Genomic DNA, 24,330 nt, shown 5'->3' with positions numbered 1-24,330 from the left:
ATTTAAAGAATAGTCAAAATGTTTCATTCAAAACCAACATTCATGCCATTCGGAACCTAAGATGATTTTTTTATAAAAATTACGTCACATTCCATGGCGGAAACAAAATTTTTCCTTCTCGCTAATAACAAAGTCACATGATGCTTAATGTACACGCAATTTTCGTTTTAATTTAAAGTAAATGTGCTCAAAATTTTGTATTCTCATCAACAATCGTTTCTGTGAAACATTTTCAGCGTTGATTTTTCATTTGTTTAAATTTTTGTTTTACGTTCACATGCACAAATAAATTATGGGAAAACATTAAGAAATATAGTTTTTTTCACTACATTAGGTTTGAATCTGAGAGAAAACAAAAACAATTCTGTTGCACACATTTGTCTCTATTGATAAAAAAACATCAATTTGTGCCCTTTCAAAATGTTAATATGGAGCTGTCAATGCTGATCAGGGATGCCGTCCGAACATATTTTCATGACTTTTTTGTTTAGTTTACGTACATTTACAAAAAATTAAATCCCACTCATTTGAGAAATGTGATTTGATCTCTGTATTTCATTTGTCAGTACACAGAAAAAAAAATGTAATGTTACGTTGCACGGAATTTTGCGTTTTTGAAATGGAAAACAAAAATCGCTTGAAGAGACATGTAAAAACATAAACAAATATTCTCAGTTTTGAAAATCCATGTAACCTTACATGTAAGAACATGAGTAGAAAAGAATCGGGTGTTTTCATGTAATCATAAAGCTTGTTTCATGTAACAATACAATTCATTACAAGAAATTCCATATGCCATTCATGTAATTTCATTTACATGTCTACTGCAGGGAACCAATCTTTTCAAATAGTTCCTCCATTTGTATCTGAATCAAGTCGCGAAAAATTTTGCTCTGCAAAATCGAATTTAAGTGATAGTTATCGAGTGCAAGTGCAGTGTGTACATTTCTTGTGCTGTGTAAAGAGTGAAAAGGAAAACATATACATGTATGATGGTACTATTTGAAGAGTTGTTTTTGAGATTACGAATTTCTTTATGTTAATTACGTGCATAGCGATAGTGCAATTGGTTTACAAATAGTTGCAAACATTCTAAAAATAAGCACCTATTGCGAAGAGCATAGTTCAAGATCTAATAATTTAAACAAAAAAGGCTATTTTAGCAGACCGGTTGTGCCTACATGTAGTTACTTTACTCGCGAAGTTACATTTTGTGTAACGTAATTAGCATGGCTTGCAAAAAGCTGTAAAATTTCATGCTTTAAGCTTTACGTGCGTACAAAAGTAGTATTACATTTGATAATAAGGGACTCTACATGTATAGACATGGGTACACACATTTAAGATCTATTGCAAGTAAAATCGTCTTTCGACAAAGTTTGGCAGTTTGTTATTGAATAAAGTCGCAAAAGTTTTGTCTCGGTAAAAACGAAATAAAAACGGTGTGCAATTAGCTTTAACTTCACGTTTGAACAAACAAACTGTGTTCAGGCTCCTGGTGTTTATAAACGTTCTGCGGAATTTCCATGTTAAAGCTCTTAATTAATAAAAAAAGTTCTAATGATATGCTTTTGAGAAATTTGTCCTACTTGAATGTATAAATTACTCAAACAACACAAAAATTAGAAAACTAAGCAGTCAAACAGGTATTGTGTTGGTGGAATGATTGAACTGGTGTATTTTAATTAATTTTGTATTTCAGGACCAGGATGTTCAAAATCTCTGCTTGACACCGAAGTGCAAATATCAGTAATAAAAACCGGCTTCATACTTCAAGCTTGCGCACACGATTCTTAGATTCTGCTGAACATTCAAGGCATTTGATGTAGAAACTAAAAATCCTTTTAGTATAAAAAAAAATAATTAAAAATCCTATCCAATCCCTTACCACGGTACCGATAAGAAAAGATATAATCTTAAGTTCACATAATTTCAGATCGGTCGTTTTTTCGTTCTTCATTGCTTTGTAGCTTTTACTCTTCCACTTGTTCAGGTTTGTGAAAGAAATAGTTGAATCAAAATCACTGAATGAAGTGGGTTGTTCATCTAAAATTGAAATACAGAATACCTGTAACATTGCATGATAAAAAAAACTGTTTCGAGCAATATAACTTTAAAGATTAGGTTACAATGAGGACGTTAAAGAAATGGTTACTTACCTCATTCACTCAGATGTTGAAGCCTTCTTTTTGATGAAGGTTAAAGATAATTGCACGGACAAAATACGTAGTTTTTTCGAAGTTAATCGAACTAATTTTTCCTTACTAAAAAACACACAACAAAAAGGTTGAATGAAAGGGAATATGACAGGTATAGCCAATCAGGTAAATATACATGTGTTAGTAAAGAATTCAGATAAAACTAATAAATATTTTTAAATATTTAGAGGATTTGGAACTCAGAAATTAGTGGTCAAAGTAATCTGGGAATAAAGTTTCAAAAAATTAATTAACCAATGTTTTTAAGAGTTTTTAATGCCCCCTCTCTATATAAATATGAATTACATTAAATAGTTGTTGCAATAAGTAGGTCGTAATGCCACACCTCAGTTAACATGTACGCTGCGCACCTGACCTACTTTTTTTATTCGCCTGCACGTTTCCGATTTCAAACTCTTAATTAGGTACTTTTTGCTCAAATGGTAGTTTAGTGGCAGGTCAGCTCTCAAGTATGAGTTTGACGGGACATTTTTAAAATTAAGTTGAACGGGCATACTCGAAATTAAGTTCTACAGCCGTGCTCAACGTTAAGTTTTTTTTCACGGATGACGAAAGAATGTTGAACCTTTATCAACTGAAAACTTCCACGGCAGAGAGAACTCAACATTAGATTCATAAAATGGAAATATGGTTTGATTTATGTTCGTTACGTGAGTTAGAAATCGGGAGCGTATAATGCCATCGAAACTGAACACGATCAAATCGCTGTTTTCGAATTCAGGTTCTTATCGTTATATACTAAGTTTTCAAAAAGTTGCCATTGATGAAGAATACAATTTATGACAATATTTAATCATAACTGTTTGAAGTGCTAAGATTTAAACAAATTCGTCCAGCGTTTATAATTTTTTTTTCTTAAATTGAAAACATTATACCATGATGGAATTTAATGAATAAGAAGAACGAGTTTTTGTTACTCTTATTTTAGTATAAAGTAATATATATCGCAAATCAATTTCAAATGTAAAATTCATTTGAATCCTTTTATAAGTTATGATACATATGTAGTACATAAAACTTTTTATTTTAAACCGATATACACATTCATATTTTTTTTGTTTTTACGTTCTTTTGAAATAAAATTTGGTTTGCGCAGTGCGAGAGCGAGTGGCGAGTTAACAAGTTTGGTTATTTTTTATTTTTAGTGCAGTAATAATAAACAAACGTCGCAAAATTTGTAAAAAGACGACACCAGCCACCGTAACTCCAATCCAGTGTGAACCGCTTTTTCGAGGCCTTATCCGGATGACATCGATACGGAAGCTGTGTAGGCGGAGGTGTTTTGTTCAAAGCAGAAATACCGAAAATGATTCCGAAATTCAGCAACCCGAAGGGGATCTCTGTTAGGAAACGGGATCGATTCCAATTCCTTCATCAGCTCTCAAAGGTCTGGAGACGCAGCGGTACCAGCGAATTTGCACGTGACGTTTGGTGACACTCTTAAGGGCACCGGTCATGTAGATGATATTTTCCCGCACTCGGGTCATGTGAAGCAGATTTTCCCCCGTTTGGATTGTGATTTAAAGAAATTTCCAACAACGCAACCGGCCAATTGGTACCCAACCGCACGGGGTATGAATCGACCTTTATTTTTCATTAGGGCCAACCAACTCTGGCAAACGGAACAGGACATAGAACGGTTCTTGAGAGTCACATCCGGCGGGTATTTCGGTCCGCTGATGAAGTTGCTGGCCTTTCAACATTACAGTGCATGGGCGACAGCTTGTCTCCCTCGAAGCGTGTGGTCTACACGGTTGAAATGACATCGATCAATACGAAATTGTAAGTTGCAACTAAAAGTTTTTCTCAGAATATTAAAATTTATTTTCTCTTTTCTAGATGAAGTTGCGGTAATCGACGAGAACCAGTTTTCTGATGTAGTCTTCAGTAAAGCTGTTTCCATCAGCTAAATCGTTGAGAGGGCATTGTTGCTGATGCATATGCATATTCGAAATATGCAGCAGCAAAAAAAACAAACGAACTATAGAAAAGCAGCAACGATGGGTAAAGTTGTAAAACATTTTTTTAACTGTTTATTAATTTGAGCTTTATTTTTCTAGGCCTTTCGAATCTATTATCCTCCTATTTCTGTCGCCGGGATCAGTAAACGTTTCGGCTGAGCAGCAGCCCAACCCAACTTCTAAGGTTCCTGCAAGGGAAGAAACTAACCACTACCCAGGGCCAGCAGCATAGATGCGCTCACAGAGACGAAGAAAACGGATAAAACGAAAACGTCCAGAATGGATCGAGGACACAACCTTAGGATTAACATATTACCACCCGGTTATTAGTACCCCGGCAGTTTATCCATCTGGATGAAGGATCGGTCAAATTCATAGAAACGTAACACAACACAACAAGTAAGCAAAACTGTTCTTTAAAACAATATTTAAAAAAATAAATGATATTATTTTCGAGCTCATCATCATTAGGAAATGCAACAATAAAACTAACAGTTATTGCTAGGTTCTAATTGAGAGTAATTGTTTAATAAATTTATAAGAAAGATTTCCAGAATGTTTTATTTCTTTACTGGAAAAGCACTCCTTTTTCGCACATCCAATCTGAGAAATGTCAGTTTAATTTAGGCTCCGCTTTCGAGAAAAATATCAACTTAGGATTTTTTTCGGAAGCGGAGCCTAAATTAAACTGACATTTCTGAGATTGATGTGTTTGTACTGAAAATGTAAATTCACTATAAACAAAGAAGCGATACCGAAATTTCTTTTGCTTTGAAAACGCATGCAGAAGTATGTTTACATTTCAAGAAGAATTACATGAAATAACCATTAACATCGCATGTAAATATCCGACTTCATTCTACCCATGCTAAAAATGTAAAATCACTATAAACAAAAAAGCGACATGTAAATTTCCTTTGCATTGAAAAAGCATGCATGTGTGTTTACATTTCAAGTAGAATCAAGCAGAATTACTTGAAATAACCAGAATCATCACATGTAAATACCCGATTCCCTTCTACCCATGCTATTTCATGTAAAATCCCGTGGATTTTTTTAAGTGTGTACGAACAGATTTAAGGCATTAATTTATTGAACAATATACATATTTCTTTTTGAATCAGACACAAACAAATAGCAATCGATTAATTTATGTAGAAGCTAGTATGGCTTAAGTCAGATTCGTTTTTATTTAGTTTTATGATACAATAACACGGGAAGGGTTTGTTTTCATTAATGCTCGTTGCCGATGTATTAGCTTTTTTTTTAATTTATAGAAGTAGCAATTTTTTTTATCAAAAATGTAATAGCAAGCTGTTATTCTTCCCATCAGACGTTGCGAAAAGAAAAAAAAAATTTAATTCAATTTCAATTTTTATTCTTTTCAAAATTCACACTACCAGCCTACACTTCTTTCATGTTATTCGGAAACTTAAAGATATGTCATAAGTCTCTTAGGCATAAATCCAAGTCCATTATCAGAGTACATGAATAATAATTGTTAGCCTTTTGTTTTTTGGGGCACTGAAACCTCGGAAACGATTTGTAAGCATTGTTTTTTTTAATCAATTCATTAATAATGAACTTTAAAAAAATTGTCATTTCATTGCTGAATAAAAGCTCGGTATAATATCCTTTGACTTCAGATCTGGATTCTAACAAACCTCAAAGTTTGATGGTGATAAACCAATTTGTTTGAAAGTTTTCAAATACTAACAAGAAACATCTGGCATGAGACAATATCAATACCATCTATTAATACGAATTGTCGAAAAAACCCATTTTTTGCCAAATTGAAAAGCAAAACCCGTCATCTAGTATAGAGAAAATGACGATATTTCTACTTTAATATTTTTTCCTTTAAATATTAGCACAGAGAACAGACGTACAAGCTGGCCCACGAAACTTGTGTAAAATTTCCAACGATCGTTTTTATCCAATTTTGTTTTTTGGCTGGGCCTCCAGATGTCTTCAAACACACCAGAGAAAACTGTAAAAACCAAACTGAGAAAAAAAAGCAAAATTTTGGTCAGTTTAGAACAGGTCGTATGAACTATTTGGCATGTTTCAAGAAAATTACAGTTTAAGTTTCGTAACACTTTCGTTCGGTTGCATAATGGAAAAATATCTTAAGAGTTAATCGCTATTGCCTTCAAGCTGGAAGTGGTAAATTATGGACAGTGGGATGCAAAAGTGACACTTGAAAGTAATCCGCTTTGAGATGTCTAGAATCAATTCTGATGGTTATCCATCAGACTGATCGTCAAGAATGTTCCTAATTGACTGAATACATAGACGATCCGTCCTCTGACGATAACCGTTCAAGAAGTGCAAAAACTTATTGTAAATATGATATAACAACCATATTTAAGTACCTAGTTGGTTACAAAATGATTGATTGATTAATTGAAGTGCGTTTATTTGGGAGGGTGCCGTGCGCCAAGCGATTAAGCACCCTGGTTACAAAATGAATGTCTTGAGAAGAAATAACGCCTTCATGAACTCTGGGAGGTTTTTTTTGCTTAAATATTTGAACGTTCGAGTTATGGACATTATTCGATCAAAAGAGCATTATGCTCCTAAAACATGGAAAAATAGCTCAAAACCTTTTTTTTTTCTCAGATATGGTCTTTCAATAACTTTCCCGAGCAGAATTTTATGGGAAAATAATACCTAATTTTGCTATCATGCCTTGAAAGTAAATTGAGGTATAATTTTACCCGAATAAAGGTGGTACAATGCCAAAATTTGGGTCTCACTTTTCATATATGGATACCTCAATCATGCCAAGTGTAGGTTTCACTGAAACCTTAATGATACCTTATTTAGCCAACGTTTCAAAACGAGTTTTGAGGGCAAAATGATGCCACTTTGAGGTACAATTCGCAGCTAGAATTTGGCATCGTTGTGATATCAAATCCATTTTTAAAACGCCGCCAATTGAGGCATCATTATTCTTCCAATAAAACCAAAATTTGACATCACTGTGCTATCCGCATATGAAAACTAGACCCAGATTTTGGCACTGTAATAATTTTTTTTCGGGCAAAAACTATGAACCAAATTAAAGCTTTCAAGGCATGATAGCATTTTTTCTATAATTTTGTCTTTTAAATCGCCTTCACGTATGCAATGATGCTTTGTGATGATACTTGCGATGTTTATAATATTGCCTTAACTTACCCGAGCATACTTAAGATATTAATTATTTCTTGTTTATTAATGGAAAAATTGAAAACTATAACAATTGAAGGATTTTTGGGCTTCAATCAGTAGGCAAAATTGTGAATGAATGAGAGAGTTAAGAGTTAAAAAAAACTCCATCTTCGAAAAAGCTTTCAAGCAACTAAATCAAATGTTTGCAATGGTTTACAATTACAAAGCTACACTACACTACAAACTACACTTTCGACATTTAGTTAATCTATGAGCCTAAATCCTTCGAAAACATTTGAATTGCAATGGAGCTTCAATAGGAAAGTCTCATTTTCATAAAGCACATTTTGGTCCTCGTTTAGCGCTATAATTGCTTAAACTATTCCTCACCTAGTAGTAGATTCAATTCTACTCGAGATCCAATAAAATTCAAATCCCAACCGCATAATAAGTCGTACTTACGTAGGTACAAACGCAAGAGAGATTTGCGTGACACGACGCCATGGTGTTGTGAGCCAGTTCTGTCGATTTGAACCGATTCGAAGGACGAATTTGGCCGCTGAACACACTTTTCGCACTATTGAACTAGATTTCAGTTATTTTTCGCTTTGTTTTTTTTTTGCTTATGGCTCGATCAATGAACAAATAAAATCAAACACATTTTTGGCTGCTACTTTGCAAGCGTTAGCCTTCGAATTTCGTTCATCTGAATTCGATTAAGTAGCTGTTTTAGGAGAGATTCACACTTTCTTTGGGGAGCTGATCCAAGGGCTGTCAACATAACTTGCAATTCAATTGGAAGATTTTTCCACTCAAATCTAAACTTATTTCCAGCAAGTCCTAACTGGAGAGGCTCGAACGTAAAACACTAAACTTGTTTTTATGGCTTTTCCGTAAACACGGCTACCCAAAACGCAAACAAACCAATAAAACCCAAACAGCCGTCAATGAGAGAGCTGCCGGATCAATCGGGAGGGCCTCGAAAGGGTTCCACCGTTCAAACGAGAGCCAGTTGAGGAAAACCAAACAAAAATCGGGACAAACTACTCGTAGCACCACGACTTCGTTCCGCTTCGTTCGCGAGTCACCACTTGACTGAGGCGACGAAGGCGATTTTTGTTTTTAATCGGTAACAATTTCCGTTTTTCCCGCACCGCACCCATCCAAAAGGGGAAAGCTTGCACGCTTTTCACGGCGCGCGGATGCCCTGTCTGGTCGGGTGTCTTCTTGTTGTGGTGGGTGGTGTTTTATTGCACGATTTTAGCCATTCTGACTGAACGTTGTTTTCCGGTTGCGGTGGGAAGCACTTCGGGCGGCATCGGTGGAAAGCTTGAAGAGTTTTGATAAATTTAAGGTGATTACCACATTTAATTTGATTTTAATTTTTGTAGATCAAACTTTGGCTTTGTTTTGATTTTTTCAAAGATTAAATGTACATATGTATTTAGATGAAGATTTTGCGAAAATGACAGTTCAATCGATTCTGAAAGATATATTTACTATATATATTCAATTTCATCAACAATATCGGGAAAAATATATAAATTTACTGAATACTCACGTTATCTGATCCTTCAATTACCTGAAAAAGAGAAAAAGTGCTTCATTTAGAATATTTGATAAAGATAATTTTTCCAATACACTAAACCAGGGGTGAGCAACCTTTTGAACCAACGCACAGTAGTCTAAAATGCGAAAAACGTGATCGTTGCTTATAACAGGGTTGCTAGCGATTTTTCGTTTCAAAATTCCAAAGTTTTTCCCGGTTTTCCCCCGGTTTTTTCCCGGTTAAAAATGATGATTTTCTAGGTATTTATTATACTCGTTTTTGAATATAAAATAGAGGTGAGTAAAAAAAATCAAAATAAAGCGCTAAAATGTCTAACAATTTTTATTAAAACTTGTTAACCGGTATGAAATCATGACAAATACTTCAACGTCTTTCAATATACGTTGTCTTTTTGCATCAAATTGACAGGTTTTCATAAATGTTTAGTCGAATCCAACGAAATTGGAATACTTATCGTTTTGGTCTACAATTCGAACAATTCTTCTTTAAGAAGTTCAGCTGCCTCGATCTTCAAATTTTCACTGTTTTGAAATTTTTTTGGGCCACTATGAATATTCCAGTTTATCTTTAATTCGTGCAGAGTTGTAGAAAAAAAATTGTACAGTTCATGTAGAAATATGTAGAAAATAAATCGAAATATAATACAAAATCATCTTGTCAACTTGAATGGGAATTTGTCTTACAAAACTTAAAATCATCAGATTGCAGAGAAATGTTTAGTTATTTTCTTACTGCAGTTTTTTAATACAAATCCAAAGACAGGTTATAGAAAAAAAATACTCAGATTTCGACAGGATTTTCACAATAAAATATATATTCCAGCTCAGGAAACTTTAAGAAAAAGTTTAACGTTGAAAGAATAAAACAAAATCAAATCATTTGCGATACAGGCTTCGCTCCTCAGGCCAATTTAAAAATGTAACTCTGCTTAAAAAAGAGATCTTTTATATAATTATGTACCGTCAACTGGGGCAACATGCAACAACCATCAGCCAATGGTGCGAAAATTTGCAAAATTCGATAAACTTTTCTTTGAAAATAATTAATATATTACACTAAATGCTTTCTACAGCGCTTCAGAAATTTCAAAAAACATAATAATATACTAAACGATTGTAGATCTTAATTATTTTTTATCTTTGTTTCCAAGACTGAAAATTGGTTTGTCTTACCTTCAACGTTTCAGATTTAAAAATTTTTTTAAGGTTTTTTTTCAATTTCATGGTAACTCCTTAGAATAAAATTGTAGAACTTTGACTTGTTCAGCAAAGTTATGTATTTTGTTAAGTTAAACAACTTGGAAGCAGAAACCAAAGCTCTAAAAGTCTTAACAAAAAAGTTAGCTTTTTTATCTTGCTATTGGTGGACCCCTCGACTCTATATTTTATTTCAAAGTATGCGCCATGTAAAATTATGCAATGTTGTCGAAGACATCAAAAGTCTATCTTTTCATCCCTGGGCGCTATTAATTTAGTTCTGCTAGATTGATGTTCTGTACCAGTGTGCACTGGACCAATTTATACGTATCATTAAGTTACAATCGTTTTGTGTTTAGTTTCGTAGATTATAGTTTAATTATTAAATTTAGAACATTTGAAATATGCTTGTTAGTGTAGCAGTTAGCAGTGTAGCACACTTGTTGAGAGCAAAAAAAAGATATCTCATATGTGGTCCGAAAGCTCATGTAAATGTATATCAAGATGGCCGAAAACTGCTCTTAAATTTAGAAATCAATTGAAAAAAAAATTTTGAAACTTTGTGAGAAATTCCTAACATGACAATTTTCCCGGTGATGTGTCGAAATTCCCGGTTTTTTCCCGGTTTCCCGGTGATGAGATGAAATTCCAAAGTTTTTCCCGGTATTCCCGGTTTTCCCGGTTCGCTAGCAACCCTGTTATAACTTTTTTAGTTCACATTTTAGGTTATTGGAGAAGTTTTTCAGTATATTCAGCACTATAATAAAAAATAAAAAAAATTTTTTTGACTAATCGCCCTACAAGTGAGATAAAATTTCTAACTTCTAGGTTTTAGCTTCTTTGATGTCTTCGACAAACTTGTTTAAAATCAAATTTTCTATAACTTTGTTTCAGATGTCAAGTTTCTAAAATAATTACTTTCCGAGCTATAGGCCAAATAAGAAAATAAACTTCTAAAAATCAGTTTATTAATAATAACTTTTTTTCAGTTAATTTTAAGCTTAATAATATGTTCTACAAAGTTGTTTGTCTTATTGAAATGCACAACTTTGTTGAACATTTCAAGTTTGTTAACTGTGATACTGCAGAGCTATGTTAAAAAGATTACCGAAAATAGTGCTTTTTCACGCCTAATTCTACAAATACCGGGCAACATCCGGTAGCCTGCTTTAGATGCAAATTAAAGCCAAAGATTTCGTCTACAAGATGCAGGTACAGTCGTCTGTATCCACTTGTATCCAAGCGAGATACATCAATTTTACTTTTCCATGTTTGCATTAAAAACAACGATATCTATGAAAATTTGATTTTAAACAAGTTTGTCGAAGACATCAAAGAGCTAAAAGCTAGAATAAAGAAGTTAGAAATATTATCTCACTTGTAGGGCGATTAATCAGAAAAATAATAATTTTCACTATAGAGCTAAATTTACTGAAAAACTTCTCCGAAGACACCAATAACCTAAAATGTGAACTAAAAAGTTATAGGCAACGATTACGTTTTCCGCATTTTTGACCACCGTGCAACGGGCCAATTTAAATTTATAATCTTTCCAGCACTCAAAACATCACTTATTAAAAATTTAAAAATCTGCATGGGTAGTGTTCGAAAAATATTCAAATTAAACGTCATTCTATTTTAATAAAAAACTATCGACAAATAAAAACTAAAAAAGGAAAGAAAACAAGAACTCATACATTCATCTGAAAAGTTTAGAGGGGAGTTCAACACAATTTTTTTGAACACAAAACGGACCATACCAGCCGAATTTGCACAGGTAAATAACTTAGTCTCAGTTCGTTTTTATGAACATTTTGCAATGATTTAATTCTTTTATTGATTTGAACATTTTTGCAAAAAATTGTTTTTTCCAAAAAGAGACATCTTTTAATTTGTTTTTTTTTTAAACAAAAATGAAAATTCGAGGCCTTTTTTACATTCATAACAAATTTGAACCGTTTACTAAAAAAAATATCACTTCTATGTCTTCTAGAGCTATACCACAGTGATAAGTTACAGTAAAAAAATATATTTTTTTGGAAATCACTCACTTTTAAGAGTAACTTTATCAAAATTTATTGACTAAAATTACTTTTTTCAATGTATTTTTAAACTTTTCTATACTTTAAACATTTTTTTCGCTACAAACGATGAAAACTCTGTTTTTCAATTGAAACTCCGTTTGAGATTAGACGTTGAGAAAAGTTGTCGAAATTACATAAAATATTTCCAAATTCACGGATTTTTAAGCAAATTTCGTGGAAGTTTCAGTTCTCAATTTTGATTTCTTGAATCCCAGATAAAACTACCCCGCTATTTTCCCTTAGAAAAAGCACCATCAATAACCTGAGCGGCTGACTTAATAACGCTAAGTTACTAAATTCTCAATAAAATTTTGATGAACGACTAAAGTGAATCAAGAGTAACAATCTCAACTCTAAATCTTATCACAGGTCAACAATTTTACTACAGATTTTCAAAAAAATTCTCTTTCGCTGATAGAAATTTAAAGACTGTATTCGAAAAACGCTATCAAAAGTTATTCACAAAAAAGCTGGTGCATGAATCTTGGGTACAGTCCTTTGTCTCGAATATCGAATTTTCAATAAGATTAACTTTAAAGTTGCTTGATTGCCCAGGTTTTGCCCAAATGTTTTTACTTTATTTGCGAAATCAAAGCAACAATTTAAATAACGTTATGTATTTTGCGCCTAAAACAATTTTTTTTTAACAAAATTTATCCAATTAAACTGGCTTATGTGTTTCGAGTAATAAAGCAACCTTTTGAGTTTTTTTCTTCTTGTTTTTAATTGAAGAATTCCTAAATTTGCCCGGACATTGGGCAGATTTTAGGCTGTAAACTTTGAAATCGAATGCCCTGATTTTTTCAGGTTTTTAGATTAAATAGCCTGGATTTGCCTTGCCCGGATGAGTGCGGAAATTATCTGGTAAGCTTAGATTTGAATCATTTCCGATGTTCTGGTTCTAAATTTGATTTTTTTAAAATCTTAATTTGTTGCCTGTTACTATCTGCCTGTGCAATCTGTATCCAGTTTATTATTCTTGATTTTCAATTAGGTTCATCATTGAGACAAAATCCTGATTCGAATCTTGGTTTTGCATTTAGAATGTTCGAAACTCATCTTTCCGGAGTATTGAAGAAAAAAAAAAATTAAAATACCAAACCATTTTTTAGGTTTTCATTTGGTATTAAGGTATTCTTATGCAGAATTAAAACTTGAATAAGGTCCATAATGGTGATATAGAGTTGAAATATCAGAGATTCATCATACGGAATTTTCATTGAAATTTCCTAGTTGAATTACGAATTAAATTGAAGAAAAAAATTCATATGGAAAATCAAAATTTCAAAACTGAAATAAAAGATTTCTGGTTAAGGATTCTGTATGTTCTATTCATAATTATTGGGAATTTTTGTTTGGAATTTAGATTCAGGAATCGATTTCAAATTAGAAATTCAAAATTTTTATTCAGGTTCAAAATGCAGAATACAGATTCGGAATTAGAATTTTAAATTTTCTTAAACAATAAACAAAACAGGTAAAAACCACTTGTTTTGTTGTTTAACATTATTTGTATTGTAGATACTTCAAAAATAAAGATTTAAACTAAAATGTTAATGTATAAAGTTTTCAATCTGATTTGAAGCCCAAGCAAGTTTTTCATTCAAATGAAGCCTATATCTTTCATTTATTATTAAAGCTCCAAAAAAACGGCACATTTTTAGGATTTATTTTTTAAAGTTATAATTTTAAATGAATAACTATTAATATAAAAGAACTTAAAGCTGAATAATAAGATAAGATATTCTTAGTATCACTTTTTCTATTCTCTATGTATGCATTTTTCAAGCAAAAAAGTTATAGGAAAAATTTTGTCACCAAAACCGCCCCCCCCCCAATAGGGTAGTTCTTCCTACGGCCCTGATAGCAACTATATGCTTTCCTTTTATTTCATTAGAAAAATCTTTTCTAACAAACGGTGAAAAATTTGTTTTTTAATTTGAGGTTTCGTATGAGTTTATTGCATTGAGATGTTCAGCATGGTTGTTTTAATCCTAGGAAAAATCATAATTTTGCTGATTTTAAATTTAAAAAATTATTAAGAAAAAATCCTTATTTTACAGATTTTAAAACAGATTTCGTCAAAAATTACATTTTATCTAAATTCAATTAAGATACCACTGGGATAGGATTTCTAAAGCTAATCTTACTTTGGTAATATGGATTGCTTATTTCAAAGTTGGCAAAGTTTGGCATGGTTTCTATTTGACTTTCTGAAAATAGTCGTCCCAGACTTTTTCAGACACATCACACATATTATTTTTGTCGAGAACTCATGTGGAGTGCTGTCGATAAGAATCTCATGTCGATTATGTCGAGAACCCTTTATATTAAAGAACGAAAATGCGCAAAACGCATGAAAAAAAACAATTGGAATACTTGTGAGTCAAATGCTTACTGACATATAATTTTTTTGATTTAGTATGGACTAATATTTCATTATAATATACAATCTATCGAGGAAAAAAGTTGAAAAAAAAAATGAAATTTGAAAAAAGCTTCGCGGGTCGCACAAGAACCTCTCGAGGGCCGCGCGTTGCTCATCTATGCACTAAACGATTGTTGTGAACGTTAAAAAAGGCCAAAATATCTGTGCAAAAACCATCGCTCAATTCGAGAGGCCAATTTGGACTGTAATTTTCAACCTGGTTGACCATTCTGAAGGGGTCTTTTATAAAATCAGGAAGCGCAAAGATTTTTTACATATTGTCTGTGCGTTTCTGTCGAGAAGCTATGTTCGAATCTATTGGTCAACCAGAGGTATTTTGGAAAATAAAACGAAGTGTCTAGGAACCATTTGTGGCATGTTTGGAAGTACGCATATTTTGAGCAAATTGTTAAAACAAATCGTTCAAAATAAAACTGCGTAAAACAAGACCACATAAAAAGTGTATGTTTCAATGGGCGAGGAGCAAAAATGTATAAATACCTCCAGTAAATACGATTGAATACAGTTTAAATACTGTATAAATTGCGTTATAAATTGTAAACTTTTAAAATTGTTTGTGGGAGAAGTTTGGGTTTCGGAAGGTTACAAAGAATCGGAAGCAATGCAACCCATTGTTGTATGTAATAATATTATTCGTCGAAAAAAAATGTATATGGAAAAAATTGGAAACCACAAATCGAGTGCAAAAATCCAGGAACGTAAAGATTACCTATTGAAGTGTTGTAACAAAGTGTGTGCCTCGATTTTCCACCTGTTACCTCGAGATTGGACCTTCAATCCAAACTTAATTTTCTGGAAATGCGTGGCGCTATAATTCTTCTTCTTCCACAGGACCAAATTCCTTAAATTTTATAATGCTTAGTTATTTAAGTGTTCGTGCTGGGTGTTTTGTAGAATTTTTCATGATTTATTGCTTATATTTTTTGGTTCACTTTTCCTAATATACCAATCAGGCAGAAACTCAAAGCGAGAAATGAAAACATGCATCCAGCATCATTTGTAGTGTCTTTTTCCGGGGGTATTGAGTGAGTGTTTCTCAATCCTTTTTTTTATAGGGATTTAACCCGTTTTGGTCATTTTTTTCGATGCGTTCATTTTCGAAAAACCTTCGAAGAAGTCAGTGAAGTGAATCCCGTAAATCGAATGTTCACCCTCGGGAACTTTAGAACCTTATGAAATTGAGCACACTAAGGGCTTTTTACTCGTTTTCTTTAACCGTTTTTCATGAGAAATGAAAAATGAGACCTAAACGTTGAGACATGAAACCTGATACCTCCTGATAGTCCTGAGACAGGAGACCTGAGACTTAATCATGATATGTAAGACATGAAACATGAGACACACGAAGAGCAAGGCATGAGACCAGCCTCACTTCTCACGTCTCTTGTCTCAAGTCTCTCTTTTAACTTCTCTCCCCTCACGTCTCAGGTCGCACTTCTTATGTCTCACGTCTTACTTCTTATTTCTCTCTCAGGTCTTATGTTTAACTTTCCACATCTCACTTCTAACGTGCTATGAATCATTTTTCACGTCTCACTTTTTATTTTACGTATCACTTATCATGTCTCAGGTCTAACATTCCATGCCTCATATCTCAATTTGTCAAGTCTCAGATGTAAGGTCTCATCTCTCAAATTCCATGTCTCAGTCCTCAGGTTAATGACTAATTCATGGTTGGTCGACTCTTCTTGGATAACGAAGAGCCGGGAGTAGACAACACTGTTTTCAGTTCGGCTTCCGAGTGCAATCCTCTTCCGTTGATCATGCGTTATCCGAGTTTACACGAGCTGTAAACGACTCGGACAGCAAGTCAGAGATGCACACTGATTTTCAAAAATGTCTGGAAGATTTTGACAAAGAGGTCTGGAATAGTCTGGATGGCGATCCTTACAGATGACGACCTTTTTTTTGGTCAGCAAATTGCCATATTACAGTATAGGAAATAATATACATTCTATACACTATCAATGCCTAAGACCATCATGGAGACTGCGGACACTACGTTTCTGGTTTATAACCATTTTCGTGCATTCTTCTCTTTTCAGTTACTTATACCGTATTTGTTTATGCCGAGTGTTGCACTGGTGCACCACTAGGTGTTGTCAAACTGTTTGTTTATTCGGACAGTGTTGCACTGGTTTTGACCTGGTGTTACACTGCCATCGGGCGGTAGTGCCCCGAAAATTTTGTCAGTGTCGCGAGAGAGCGTGTGAGTGAGGTAGCAAATACACTGGCGACGATTTGTGTTTGTTTAAATTTTTAAAAATTAAAAAATTTAAAATTTTGACTGTTTTGTCAACAAATTTAAGCCGAAACTCAAAAGCCTGGAAATGTCTGGAAGAAATGACAGAAGTCTGGAAGTCTGGAACCTAAAAATATGTCTGACAAAAGTCCAAAAAGTCTGTAAGATCCAGACAAAATCTGGAAGGTTGACATCACTACAGCAAGTGTGAAAGCCCTCGCATCTGAAGTGAGAGAAAAATAATTCTAGCCAAGAGCATCCGAGTGTTTCAGTGTATATGGAGGACAATTTTTATTTAGCTTCCATCCACACAACGTACAAAAAATAAAAACAATTTATTCCTCTTTGTCGACGATGCCACATTCAAATCTTTACTCTCATTGAAAAAAAAATAGTCAAAAATCTGCACCGCAATGTGCACCGACAACCAAAAAGATCATCAGTGGAAAATATTAAAATAAAAATCTTTTTTTTCTAATATTTTGTTTGACTTTCGATACCATTTCTGTGCGGTCAAAATTTCAAATGACATATTTCTAATCAAAATAATTTAATTTCTTTAAAGTTGTTTTTTAATTCCGGAAGCTACTTTCAACTGTGATAATTTTTTCTCATTTTTGACCACTTTCACATAAATCTAAATTCTGTCTTCTGTATGTATGTATGTATGTATGTATGGTTCCCCCATCGGTAGCAAGGTCCTGCCTATGGCTGTGTGGCTTGGCCTTCGAATTTCTTCTAGGGCTTCCACGGTCCGATGGTTCGTCGAAGGAAGGCATCCAACCCTCAGAAAACTACAATGGCCGGCTACCCGTGCCGCTTGCAATAATTTCTTTGGGTTATCCCCAGATGCATTCCTTCTAAAATATATGATTATTGGATCTGCAGGGTAAGGAATAAAATAATTGAGAAAAATATTTGAAAAAAGGAAATATAATGGTCCAGTGGATGATGATGATGAGCAGTTTTTTTTGGATTTTGAAAAATGGTGGGGAATCGTGGGCCACCAAATCCAAATTGACCAAATAACATGCAAAGTTAATGAGTTGGCCCAAAACTGTGATTTCCTTATCCATTTCGTTATTTTAAAGTAATTTCAGATGATGAAATAAAAAAGAGAGCTGTGTATGATCACATAGATTCCAAAACCAGGCTCGCGAACGTTTTGGAAAAATTTCTTATATAGGATGGACAAAATATTTTTCATAACTCTTTATTTGGCATAAGAAAACTTTACAGTTAGGAAAAACGTATTTTAAGTTCTGAATGTGTATAAAAACATAAAAATATAGGTGATTCAAGATGTGTGGCCCACGATTCCCCACAAGCTATGATTTGCAAATTGATTGCGTTTGTGTGACTTATTGATGTTTCATCAAAAATTCCTTTTCCACGTGAAAGATCATGACAAAACTAAGATCATAAGCGTATGGGCATATTTTTGTTATGCACTTTGGGTTCCCCATCGATGAAATTAGCGGGTGATTTTTTAATTATGTAAGTAAATTTTTCTAACTTTTTTTAGCTCGATTAATAAAAGAAGCATATGATGCGTATTTCAGTCAACAACATATAGGAATATACACTCACGCAAACCTTCTGCGATGACAGTTGGTTTGAGATTTTTATCTCAACACACATCTGAGATATTAAAAGTGGCCCACGTTTCCCCATGGCCCACGATACCCCACTCTCCCCTACCAGTTCAGTCACACAGCCAAGTTTAATCCGTCAGTCGTGCATCGAGGAACACCCGTGATCAATTGAATAGGGGAGGAGCGGGCTATATGCGCCTATTAAGAAGAATACTGATTTTCTCAAATATTGCATCGAATATGTGTACAAAAACTATATACACATAAGCAGGCATCTGTTTTCTATACATTGGAGTAATTTTCATGTTGAAATCTCCTTCAGTTTTTGAGAATTCGATTTTATTATAACTGTTGTCAAAATTGCCGAACCTCAAACCGTGCGGGCTAAATGCGCCTAATTATGTTTTAGGCAAAATTTCGGTTTTTTGGCAATATTTTCGTATAATTTCATTGGAAATGCTAGAAACTGATAACTTTTATACGACAAAGCTGAAGTTTTATGAAAATCTATTTCTTCTTATGTTTTATAGAATAAAACAGAAGTTAGGCTTGCCATATTATAGAGGCAATTCATCCATGAGAAAAACTTTATCAAATCTGTTTTGAGATCTTCAATTCTCTCTAAAGGTGTTAATTAGAGCTTGAATTCGAAGTTTTAATGATAAAAATCATATATTTATTCTATTTAACCTGTTATTTAAGGGTAGTGGCATTTTACAAACATGATGGGGGCATACAAAAACACTCTCTTATTCCACTTTCCAATCATTATGAAACCATTATAATAGCTTAAATTCGTTTTATTTCTAAGGTTCATTTGAATAAGAATCAAAAACCATCCAATTTTTTGTTTTGAGCTTCTTTACGTGTAATTTTTAAAAGTCAATATATTACATCAAAAGGTATCAAAACCTTATATGAATTTTTAAATTTTTTTGAGTTGGTTTATTCATAAAATTCTTTCTTGCCTTATGTTCAAAGCGTATTACCCTCAAAATGCATTGATTAGACATGTTGTCTTGTGAGCCATTTCGTCAAACGGCCCTAGGGTCATTTAACCCGATAGGCCCATTTAGGAAACCTTTCCCCTACATATGCTAATCACACAAATTAATAAAATGCATTTCAAATCATCTTTTAATTTAGAATTTCAATTGGTAACGTTCTTGGAGAATTTACAATTTGGCAACGCTGGATGAAATTCACAGCCAACTTCGTTTCAAAAACTAATTTGAATCTCATAAATTGTGCTTCTGCTACCCGACACTGTCGATAGATTGGCGCTCCTTGCCTTACAATAAAAGGTGAGCGGGACGAATATAATTTTATCAAATATCACATCTTAAAAAATATAACACAAAATTTACCTGATCTTTATCCTGAAAAAGATTTAATGTTAATGTTTGTTATGAGAATAAAATGTAGCATAAAGTAAAAGTAAACTAGATATTTCGTAAGACTTTCTGGCCAAGTTTTTATGAAATAGTGAAATCTAACTAAAAAGATTTCCGCGCAAAATAATTTTATTTTCGTCTCACATTTTATAAAAATAACTTAAACAATTCGGAAAAAATGAATTGCATTTCTATTCCATTATTAATAACGAATACGAGTTTATCAAACGGATTGTGCGTGTAAGTAAAGATTTATAAGCATGTTTTGTCATGCGTTTGTTTTTGCTCTTCGGGACGCAAGCTGACATAATATTTGCTTCACTTGCTCTCCCGACTCCTGAGGTGCATGCGATGTTGTATTAATTAAACCGCACCACGGCTTCCAACTACCAAGAGCCAAGTCAGGATAACATACGCACACATTCATCACCCTCTCTCACTTAAGACCAACTTCTTCCCGCCAGCCCCACCCCCTCAATTCACTACACGCAACTCGTAACGCAATCACCAGGCGGCACTTCTAAAAAGTCTCTCTTCTCATTAAAGCTCAAACGAACACATGGGTTTGCTTGAAGCAAACTGCAAACCCAAAATGATTTCACACATACACTGCAATGATTTCACGTATGCAATGCTATGTATCTAAATGGAAGCCGTTTGAATTTTCCCGAAATACAATTTTTGAAGAAAATAATTCCCGTTATTCCAGTTGATTGCTAATCTATTTACAAAGTTTCCATTTCCTCGTATTCACTACGTTGAAAAAGTGAAGACACCACAAAGCCCTGAGCGACCAATATTCGAAAAAACTTCCAGCTGGCATTGTGACCGCCATTTATCTCATTTAAATTTCTTCCAAATTCCCTTTTTTTTGTATTACACTTGAAACTGTGTTATCACTTCCCCACCACAAAATCACTTTATATCTTGTTGAACTTTCTAATTTTCGAACTTTGTTGAAGGCCTCAGACAAGCACAAAACTACATCAGCAACCAAGAAGCGCGACGAATACAACAACCGCTCCCGACGAATGCCCGCTCGTGAATCTAAATCTAAATTCTATCTTCTCTTAACAAAATGTTCAATCGATTTGGATTCGATTTCAATACGTTTTTTGAAATCAGAACCAAATCCTAAAAATCGGTCTTCTGTGCGAACAGAATCTGTACCAAAAATAATGCAAAAATCTGTACTTTTTAAGATAAACCTGTAGTTGTGGCAACCATGCCAACTGCTGATTTGGGTTTTTTTTTTCTTGAAAAATTACTGTCGAAGGTGCCAGGTGTTATTATCAAAAATAAGGACATCGCGCAGACAAAAAATAAGGATTTTTAGAACACCGCAGATTTATGGAAATAATATGCAGCTTTTCTTAATGGCGAAATACAGGTGCTTTAAACGCTTTAATTTATGTGACAGAAGTGAGCAGCTTCTTGACTGCAGCAATCGCTGACTTTTTAAATTTGCCATCGGTTAGCGTAAACTTTTTCGTTAAGTTTCCTTCGGAGTTTGCTCAAATGCGTTTTCGTGAACCTACAGGTGCGAGGTGCGGGTGTGTTGTCAGCTAGTTTTTTGTCCTATGTAACACGAGTAGAAATGGTGATATTTAATTGAAAATTCCAATTGATTCGTTCCATTATTTTCTTTTATTGGTAACATAAAGTGAATGATTTTGATGATGAATGATATTAAAATGTACATATCTTCAAATCTAGGATTTCAGAAGAATATTCCGTAACCGCTGTCATAGACATGAGTATATTTATCTTACCGTTGTTTGTACTTTACTTTGTTGGATTATTTTTATCGCATAGTTCAGTCAATTTTAAAGAATGTTGCAGCAATGATTACTCGTGTCTGATATAATGTAGTCAAAATTAAGCGCAGTAATCATCCAATCAAGTGCAGATATTTATGATCATAAATTTGAGCTGAAACTTTTTAAAACACATATTTTGTAAAAAAAAAAAAGTTTTTTCATGTAGTATTTATTCCGTGTTCTAAGCGACACCAGATAATCGATAAAACTAGGTTGTCCTTCTTGAACTCAAGAATTGAAAAGGTTGAAAAAAAAATTAATATCTTTCTGTTAAACGATGTACGGGAATCACATTTCGTCATATCTGATCTTTCAGCAAAACAGAGGCACATAATGAATATTATTCGATGGATTCGGTCCAGTTAAAAAAAAAAATAGTAGATAATTTTGAAAATGGAGCTTAAAAGTAGTAAAGCGATTAATAAATTAACATAATTTAATTTTCAAATGCTTCAAAAACAGCTGTTAAGCTGTTTTTTTTAATGTGTGTGAAATTTTTAACAAAAAAAAATTATTTCTTTTACATGAATCTTCTTTGAACTAGTTTATAAATTACATAAAATTTACTGGAAAAAGAGTTTTTTAAACTAATTATTCACGTTTAGGGTAACGTAACAGAAAGTATTTGTGTGAAATATGTGAATGTAAGATTTCAATGTCATCTCTTAAAAAAATTGATATCATTGTTTTTGTAGTTCTAGTTTTCTTTTGCATGGTTCTGTGATGATTTGTAATAATATAAAAATGATTTATTTTAGATCAGGTGGAAATCAGTATGGATATAGGTTAGCTTCAAGTGTCTTGAGGTAAGATTGGTAAGAAGGGACGATTATTTCACTATTTGTTCAATTATTGCATTTATAGAATATATTATATAAGAACGTACAAACAGTTGCCAGCTGGGCAGGTATCTACACGTATGCGGAATACCTGTCGTAGATTCTTAACTCTTAATATGTTATGAATTTTATACGATTGCGAAACTGTTTGCTCGTTCTACAAATAAGACATACACCTACACGAAACATTTTCATTTCATGACAGTTCACACGAAGCCATGGTGGTATGTGATGATTTGCATTGAAGATTGGCCGAACTAAAAATCTAAAGGATGCAAGTTAGCGCATACGTTGGCGAAACTGCGGTGAATCCGTGCACCCATGGTGGATTATCTACATACATACATACATACAGAAGTGAGCAGCTTCTTGACTGGCCAGCAGTTTGTATCGAAAAACACCAATTAAATGTCGTATGACCAGAAGATTACCAGCGGTTAAATGGGTTAAACTGTTTAATTGCAGATTTGCTCAATTAAACTACAAATTTGATTGTAATTGAGATGTTTTAACGAAAATCAGGACAGGGCAATTTAGGGCATTTCGAAGACCATGGGATGATGAAATGCCCTTGAAAATGGAAGAGATCAATCCAAGTAAATTTGGTCAAGGATATTTCCTATATATTTTGAGAGCTACAAAATGTTATCGATTGTTCTAAATTTAAAATGTTCTGACCTCAGCCATACTTTGAATGCAAATTACCTCTGAATTTGATATTTATATAGCATCCAATAAAAAATTGCTTATGGAAATCATGTTGGAAGGCTGAGCTCCTGCTACAGTCAAAAGGCCACGTTACGTTACATTCAAACTAGAACCCTGAGATTTGGAAGAAAACAAAATAAATCAGGCTTACAATAGACTGATCAAAACAGGTACAACTGATAAAAATAACTCCCCTTTCCAACGTATTATAAGGCTGAGAATGGCGCCAAGGTTTGCACGTCACTTCAATTCAACAACACAGTACATTCAGTTCTGAAACCGTTTGAAGTTGGGTCTAAAAATTGAGCATCACGCAAATAAATCCACAGTGGTTACAGAGTGAGCTTCCATTTACATAATTATGTGTATGTTTATAAGTTCCGAATCGGGTATCTTTCATACGGTTCAACAACGGGGCATGGGGGTAAATTACTGCACGTGAGAATAACGTTTTCACTATTGCCATGTTCTCACTTAGCCATGGGGATTATTTTGTAGTAAAAAGGGCATTTGAAATTGGTACATTAAATTAAAGGTATACTGAAGATTTCAGAACGTTTCAGAGAACCAATACATTTTATGATATTTCTTACCTAAGCCAATATTTCTTACATGGCCTTGACATCCTGTCGATTATCTCTCCTCTAACCTTCTTATATTATGACGGCGAAAAGCTACGATAAGTCAACTAAATTAAATAGAAGCAACTCTAAAACAGGAAAAGTAACAAATCTGCACCAAGTTCGGCGAAACCAACCCGGCCCCACTGAGAGATGTTTAACAAGTTGACAGTCGATCATTTGACACGAATCGCACCAAACCAAACCAATCTTCGTTCGGTTAAATCTACATATATATATTTTTTTGCTTCTGTCTGTTCTTTCTAAATAGATAGATGGCTGTTAGCATTTCAGCGGTGTAGTGTTTTGATTGTTCTCAGCATTGACACTGACTGATGAGTGTGCCAAAATCCGAAGACGCCAGGCTAGTGCCAGAAGAAAGTTATGCGTCGTCGAACGTTCACTGTCGCCGATTATGTCAACGCACTGATTTAATTTGTTTTTTTTTCAGGCGATCTGATTGGTTGTTAAGTTGTA

General features: G+C 33.7%; 2 protein-coding genes across 3 annotated transcripts in view; both read right to left on the bottom strand.

Annotated features, from left to right (window-relative positions):
• The window catches only part of LOC129749115 (probable actin-related protein 2/3 complex subunit 2), a 154,368-nt gene that overhangs the window by 102,606 nt on the left and 27,432 nt on the right, over positions 1–24,330 (bottom strand). The gene's annotated exons all lie outside the window — the stretch shown is intronic.
• The window catches only part of LOC129749113 (tubulin monoglutamylase TTLL4-like), an 85,678-nt gene that overhangs the window by 39,966 nt on the left and 21,382 nt on the right, over positions 1–24,330 (bottom strand). Inside the window, exon 1 of one of the 2 annotated variants that reach the window (XM_055743989.1) lies at positions 7,799–8,431. The exons of the other annotated variant lie outside the window; for it this stretch is intronic. Within the exon in view, the coding sequence (XP_055599964.1) occupies positions 7,799–7,840 (42 nt within the window). The 5' untranslated portion in view covers positions 7,841–8,431. Of the gene's footprint in view, positions 1–7,798; positions 8,432–24,330 lie in introns of those variants that run through there. 2 annotated transcript variants of the gene reach the window in all.

Source organism: Uranotaenia lowii, chromosome 2 (genome assembly GCF_029784155.1).
Source record: "Uranotaenia lowii strain MFRU-FL chromosome 2, ASM2978415v1, whole genome shotgun sequence".
Taxonomy (NCBI): Eukaryota; Metazoa; Arthropoda; class Insecta; order Diptera; family Culicidae; genus Uranotaenia; species Uranotaenia lowii.
This window is presented reverse-complemented; position numbering and strand designations above follow the sequence as displayed.